At 44.5% G+C, this 7807-nt stretch overlaps 1 protein-coding gene across 1 annotated transcript in view; it reads right to left on the reverse strand.

Annotated features, from left to right (window-relative positions):
* Nucleotides 1-715: 715 nt before the first annotated feature.
* The window catches only part of LOC147817725 (uncharacterized), a 13966-nt gene continuing 6874 nt past the window's right edge, over nucleotides 716-7807 (reverse strand). Inside the window, exons 7-10 of the mRNA XM_087169691.1 lie at nucleotides 6806-6949; nucleotides 4253-4469; nucleotides 4077-4171; nucleotides 716-880 (exon numbers count right to left, since the gene is read on the reverse strand). Of these exons, the coding sequence (XP_087025817.1) occupies nucleotides 716-880; nucleotides 4077-4171; nucleotides 4253-4469; nucleotides 6806-6949 (621 nt within the window). The remainder of the gene's footprint in view (nucleotides 881-4076; nucleotides 4172-4252; nucleotides 4470-6805; nucleotides 6950-7807) is intronic.

Consider the following 7807-nt stretch of genomic DNA (forward strand, 5'->3'; position numbering starts at 1 on the left):
ACAGTAACTCCTATCAGAACCATAAGTGGACCATGAGCGGCACAAGACCCTTGTGCACTGAATATCTGGCTTTGGTGTTTCTAGAGCCAAAAATGTGGACACAGGTGCAAGTTACAAAAAAGGTAATTTCTGCTTCTCGCAAAATCAGCTCCTGAATTTGTATTGCAGTCAATGGGAGAGGTGGAGGGTACTCCTCCAAGTCTCTGTGCTTAGGTAGACACTTTCTATGAAACAGCACAAATTTGTCTACTACTGAGGAAGCCATGATGTGTGAAGACTAAAATATGTGGCCAGAAGGACGAGTTGCACAGAAAGTTCTACAGCTTCTGCCACTCTGAACATTCTGTGCAATACACACCCATTCTAAAATCTGAAATGGTTGTCTCCCCATTCATTCACTATGGGAATTTTTTCTCCTTTTATCGCCATAGAAAAGTCACAGCACACTACTCCCGATCGAGCCGCATGTATGGATATATATATTGTCCAGGTTTTCTCAAAGCCGCGGGAGTTAGGCACCAAAATTTCGATAAGGAATAGGTCGAATAAGTATGTAGGATAGTAATATATGCTGTCATGACCTGGCTCACAGCCATGACAAAAACGAGGAGACGTACGGTTTCCATAGCAAAAACGACATGATTTTATTACAAACAATATAAAAGTGGGAAATTGGACCATAGTCAAACACTAACTAAACTAACAAATATATTAACTAAACCAAAACACAATGCGCCGAGGGATCGCGGGCGCAGTCGTGCAGCCGCGCCAGGTAGGTCCCATAGTCGTGCAGGTCAGAGAGCGTGTGAGGAGTAATGCCGGCTCTTATCACCTGTGGACTGGCCAGGTCCACCCAGGTGTGGCAAGCCCCACCTACAACCTGTAGGGAAGGACAAGACAAGACAACACAAAAGAAGCCAACACAAAACCCAACAGCAGGCCCTAGAGGCAGGAGGCCGTCACACCCCCCTCCATAAAGACCGGATTCCTACCCCGGAACCTCAAACAACTCAGCGCTAACTGAAATCTATATATAGATACCTACATCTTTTTTTTTTTTTTCAATTTAACCAAATCAAATCATTTATCATTACATTAAACTATTCACAAGCTTACCCAAAAAAGTCACTTTACCCTTTTTACAATATGTACAAAAACCTACCCATGCTTATTATTAATGCTCCTTCCTTCACCTGCATCACCCCCTCCCACCTCAGCAACCTGGTACCTGGGAGCAATTTAAGAGGGGTAAGGGGAGGAAAACGCAGGACGAGGAAACAACAACAACAACAACATCATAGGACAAACACTTGGCTATATCTACTCTACAGGTGCTCTGGACAATGCGTCTGCCACCACATTGTCAGACCCTTTTATGTGTCTAATATCAAGCCAGTGAGACTGAAGGAATAGTGACCATCTCACTAACCTTTGATTGGGACACTGTAACGAGTTTAAGAAAACAAGAGGGTTATGATCAGTGAAGACCACAACAGGTACGACACCAGATCCAATATACACATCAAAATGTTTAAGTGCCCACACTAATGCCAATGCTTCTTTCTCGATGGTAGAATAGTTAAGTTGGTATGAGTTAAACCTTTTAGAAAAGAAGCTCACTGGTTTTTCGATGCCAAACTCATCACTCTGCAACAGTACCGCCCTCACCCCCACGTGACTGGCATCAACTTGGAGAGCAAAGGGACGATTGAACCTAGGAGCAGAGAGAACAGGCGCATTACATGTATATATTACATATTACATATATACTTTTTCAAATGCCTGCTGGCCAACAGGAGACCATACAAAAGTCGCGTTTGATTTAAGCAAATCTGTTAGAGGTGCGACTACATCAGAAACATTTCTGCAAAAACTCCTATAATAACCAACAAGACCTAAGAAGCGCATGAGCTCTTTTTTGGTTGTAGGAACAGGAAAACACGCAACTGCCTTAACTGTCTCCTCAACGGGACGGACAGTACCCTGCCCCACCACCCGACCAAGATACGTCACCGTTGCTTTGGCGAACTCACTTTGCAAGGTTAACGGTCAGACGCGCCTCAGCCAACCGGGCAAACAACGCACGCATGTGCTCAACATGAGAAACCCACGTGTCAGAAAAAACAACCACATCGTCTAAACAGACGGTACACCCCTCCAAATCCCCCAAAACTTTTGTCATGAGCCTCTGAAATGTAGCAGGGGCATTGCGCAACCCAAAAGGCATGACCTTGTAAGAATACAAACCAGTCGGAGTAATAAACGCGGATAACTCACGCGCCCGCTCAGACAAAGGGACCTGCCAATAACCTTTTAGGAGGTCGAACTTGCTGACATATTTGGCGTGGCCCACTTGATCGACGCAATCCTCCATGCGGGGAAGTGGAAAAGAGTCGGGTTTCGTTACAGCATTTAACTTACGAAAATCGCTACAAAATCTGGGAGTGTTGTCAGCCTTCGGCACTAAAAGACAAGGGGAAGCCCAACTGGAAGAAGAAAGTTCAGCAATTCCATTATCAAGCATGTATTTTATTTCAGCATCCAGATATTTACGTTTTTCAGGGTTCACTCGGTAAAACCTCTGCCTGATTGGCTGCGCATCTCCAACATCAATATCATGCTCTATTCAGTTTGTCTGCGTGGGAGTGTCGCTGAACAAACAAGGAAAGGATTTTATGATATTACATAAATCTGCCTGTTTGGACTCGGCTAAGTGACCTAAGAGGACCTGCAGGTTACTCAGGGACTCCGAGTTTTTAAGGCGACCTTGAAGAACGGCAGGATCAACACAAGGTAAACTATCGTCTACCTCAGTGGACACTGACTGTGGAGAATAAACTGTGGACACTCTCCCCACCGAACAAGCAGAGTGTGAAAGTCCTGAGGCACTCACTGTTGGTGTCATCTGAAACACCAGCATAATAGGGTTTTAACAAATTGACATGACACAGCTGCATTTTCCTTCTGCGCTCTGGAGTAGAAATCATGTAGTTGTGTTCAGAGACTACCTTTGTCACTTCATGTGGACCAGAATACTTAGCCTGAAAGGGAGAAGTCACAATGGGTAACAACGCTAAGACTTGGTCCCCCACACTAAACACGCGGCGTTCAACACGCCGATCATAGTTTTTTCATCTTGTTCTGAGAAAGTGTCAAGTTTTTCTTCGCCAATTCTCCGACAGCAAACAGTCTATGGCGGAAACCATTCACATAATCAATAAGATTTTTAGGTGGCTCGGCCTCCTTCCACTGATCACTCAGAACAGTTAAAGGACCACGCACAGTGTGACCGAACACCAAATCATTTGGGCTGAAACCAGTGCTCTCCTGTGTCACATCTCTGGCTGCCAACATTAACCAGGGTAACCCCTCCTCCCAATCTCTGTCCATCTGCACACAGTAGGAACGCAACAATGATTTTAAGGACTGGTGGAAACGTTCCAAAGCTCCCTGACTTTGGGCATGGTACGCAGATGCTTTATTGTGCCTAATGTGAAGCTGTCTCAACACTTGAGCGAAGAGTTTGGAGGTAAAATTTGAGCCTTGGTCAGACTGGATTACCTTTGGAATGCCGAAAATAGAAATAAACTGAGACATTGCGCGCACAACAGAGCGCGCAGTAATCTTGCGTAATGGATACGCTGCAGGAAAACGAGTGCTTTGACACATAACTGTTAACAAATACACAGCACCTGAACGAGAACGAGGAAGTGGTCCGACACAATCAATAATGAGATGTCAAACGGCTGATTTACGGCAGGAATCGGGAACAAAGGAGCGGGCTTGATACTCTGGTTTGGTTTACCTGTGAGCTGACAAGTATGACATGTTTTAATATGAGATACTACATCCCTCTTTAATCGAGGCCAAAAGAAGTGCCTGCGGACCCGGTTATAAATCTTTTTCACCCCCCAGTGTCCAGATTCATCATGAGCAAGTTTCAACACAGACCCACGGAACTTAACAGGCACAACAACTTGGATAATGGGGTCTCCAACGAAGTCATCTCCGTGAGGCACCCACTTTCTCACCAGAAGCTCCTTCAGCAAAAAATAACCATGAGAATTATTTTGTACCTCATCTCCAGATAACACCATGTCAAACAAACCCTCTAGAGAAGGATCCGCCCGCTGCTCCACTTTCAGCTCTTCCTGCGATGCCGACAGAGGTACTTCAGACAAAGAAAAATCCCACGAATCTGACACCTCACCTTTAATTTTTACAGGTTCAGAGATTGAATCAGGGGTGTCACGTGTCATTGACCGCGTCACCGCACACGCCGTGAAAACTTCAGGAAAGCTGGCCTGATACTCGTCGGGCTGTTTTCTCACCAACGGAACAGAAGAGACTACAGGGTGCAGCAAAGGTGGAGCGTCAGCCCAGACACGTCCACCTGCCACACCGTTACCCAGAATCAGCGTGATGCCATCAATTGGCAGCGCAGGACGCACCCCAACTGTTATCTGCCCCTGAAAAAGATCAGAATACAACATCATATTGTGCAAAGGGACTCGCAAAACCTCCATCCCCACCCAAAACCGGCACAAAACACCCCGTGTGACTCTCTTCAGAGAATGGCAACACCGAAGCCTGAATGAATGAGTCAAAGGCAGCAGTGTCACGCAGTATTTTAACAAGAACTTTAAAATCACTCCCCACCAAAGAAACGTGACCATCAGAAACAAAAGGCAAGAAGGATTCAAGTTCATCAGGTACATCTTTACCGTGCTCATTCACACTTTCTACCTGTACTGAGAGTGTTTTTGGCCCGGACACAGCGAGACAGGCGCCTTTCGGCTGCCCCGCCGGTCCACTCGGTTTGGTTTTAGCTTTAAGTGCAAAACAGTCAGCTTTAAAATGTCCTTTCTTGTGACAGTAGTTACAAATTTTATCTGTCTCTCGTGTTGTGCTCACTAAAGTCAGACTTACCCAAATGAACATAACTCACCCCTGCACGCTCACCAAAACTAGTACCGTGAGTGCGCAACTCTCCAAAAGACCGTCTGTGCGTCAGCACATAGTCATCAGCCAGAGCAGCGGCTTCGTTCACAGTCTTTACCTTGTGATCACTAATATGTTGTGCAATGTTCTCGGAAATAGAGTTTTTAAAACTGCTCCAACAGTATCAGATCACATAAGTCATCAAAAGTTTTTACTTTCAACGCAGAACACCAACGCGTAAAATGTCCCGTTAAGTCACGAGCAAACTCGAGATGCGTTTGGTTATCAACCTTTTTCCACGTACGAAAACGTTGGCGATAAGCTTCGGGTACGAGCTCGTAAGCTTTTAGCACAGCAGATTTCACAAGGCCGTAATTCTGTCTGTCTGACGCGGACAGAGCTGAATAAGCTTCCTGAGCTCTACCGGTCAGCGCGCACTGCAACATTAAAGGAAGAGCAGACTCAGGCCACTTTCTCGACTCCGCAACACGCTCAAATAACGAGAAAAAAGTCTCCGGGTCTTTTTCACAAAATTTAGGCAACAACCTAAGATTACCTAAAACATCAAAACATTTAGAAGACCCCGGAAAAAACAAAGACGCATCCACTTCAAAAGAGCCATCTCCAATTGACTTGCCGCTTTTCATTAAATCCAGCGTATTCTGCTGAAACTGGAGCTTTGCCTGTTCAGTCTGAAAGCGCAATTTTCAATAGCTAACTGCTTTTCTATTTCCACTTGTCTCATTTTATCATGTTCTAATTGCATCTTTAACACTTCTTTTTGCTGCTCAAAAGTGAAATTAGATGCTGCAATGAACGGCTGAGAAAAACCAGCATCAGGAGGACACCCAGGCTCCACGGCCAACACCCCCATCTCAGTTAAATTAGCTGTCAACATACTCTTTACAGTGTCCTTTAACCGCCTGTCCGAAATATCAATTTCAAAATGATCTGCAATTTTTAACAACTGCTCCTTAGTGCATTTATTCAAAAAGTCCTCAGAGGGAGCTTTAACAAAAACAGAAATATCAGACATTTCTATTATTGCGGTTCAAAACAAAGATTAACAAATTTACCTACCAAAAACCTCGCGCACAAAGTGATATCAAATACCAAGTATTTACCGAGCTGCTTTAATTCCCCTCAAACTTTAACAGATGGGAAAGGTTTGATACACCCCAAACCCTGACTGCCTACCCACAGATCTAACTTGAGCCTCAAACAGGCGTCTTCGATGGCCTTGCCGAGCTCGAAACGTCACCAGACCCGAAATACTACTCTCGACCATGGACACAGCCGATCGTAATACCCCGAGCCTGCAGCGCTCCCTCCTCAGGATTTGCCAACAAAAATAAAAAAATAAAAAACAACAAAGTGACAAGTCCTGCTTGCCCGTCGGCTAAGCTTATCAGGGTGCTCAAAAAACAATAAACTTTACTTAAATACTAAGCAGCCACGGCAAATATTACTTACCAAACAGATCATTTTTAAACATGAAACGAATTCATTTTGAAACAACCATACCTCTCCGCGCAACGTACCAAACATTTCAAACAAAGCCCTAGGAATTTTCCGGATTCCCACGCGTTTCCGTAGTAAGCACGTCATCTCATTCACAACCTTCCGAGCTCATACACAAACCGAATGACTGAATGACCTACCGGTGCGCACAGGCGAAACAAGTGGACGAGCCCCCATTTTGTCATGACCTGGCTCACAGCCATGACGAAAACGAGGAGACGTACGGTTTCCATAGCAAAAATGACATGATTTTATTACAAACAATATAAAAGTAGGAAATTGGACCATAGTCAAACACTAACTAAACTAACAAATATATTAACTAAACCAAAACACAATGCGCCGAGGGATCGCGGGCGCAGTCGTGCAGCCGCGCCAGGTAGGTCCCATAGTCGTGCAGGTCAGAGAGCGTGTGAGGAGTAATGCCGGCTCTTATCACCTGTGGACTGGCCAGGTCCACCCAGGTGTGGCAAGCCCCACCTACAACCTGTAGGGAAGGACAAGACAAGACAACACAAAAGAAGCCAACACAAAACCCAACAGCAGGCCCTAGAGGCAGGAGGCCGTCACACCCCCCTCCATAAAGACCGGATTCCTACCCCGGAACCTCAAACAACTCAGCGCTAACTGAAATCTATATATAGATACCTACATCTTTTTTTTTTTTTTCAATTTAACCAAATCAAATCATTTATCATTACATTAAACTATTCACAAGCTTACCCAAAAAAGTCACTTTACCCTTTTTATAATATGTACAAAAACCTACCCATGCTTATTATTAATGCTCCTTCCTTCACCTGCATCACCCCCTCCCACCTCAGCAACCTGGTACCTGGGAGACAAGACAACACAAAACCCAACAGCAGGCCCTAGAGGCAGGAGGCCGTCACAATGCCTTCAATACTATTGCATTGCAGGCACATAATTATTATAAAACAATACTGAGGCACAATTACATTCATAATTTTGAATAGGCATACAGACCTAAAAAGCTGTTATTGAATCATGAGAAACAGAGACATAGAGCGTCACCGTAATGATAGTAACTCACTCACACACCTGCCTGCGTGCGCACGGTGCGAGAGGAGCAGCAGCATGGCAATAAATTAGCCTACACAGCAAAATCGAGTGTTAATTCAACTCCCAGTGTTAATTTTAACACTTTTTCTGAGTTTATATAGTTCTCACGGATTTTGAGTCAAAATTACACTTTGAAAAGTGTTAATATTTTAACTCTTTAATAGTGTTAAAATTTGACACCCTTGGTGTTGTTTTATGTCACCACATAAGTGCACTTTTAACTCGAAATTGTGTTATTCCCTTTCACTCTGAGTGTTAATTT

The sequence above is a fragment of the Seriola lalandi genome, unplaced genomic scaffold, assembly GCF_002814215.2.
Source record: "Seriola lalandi dorsalis isolate HSWRI2012SDOR001 ecotype SW California unplaced genomic scaffold, Sedor1 jcf7180002054907, whole genome shotgun sequence".
In the NCBI taxonomy this organism is placed as follows: Eukaryota; Metazoa; Chordata; class Actinopteri; order Carangiformes; family Carangidae; genus Seriola; species Seriola lalandi.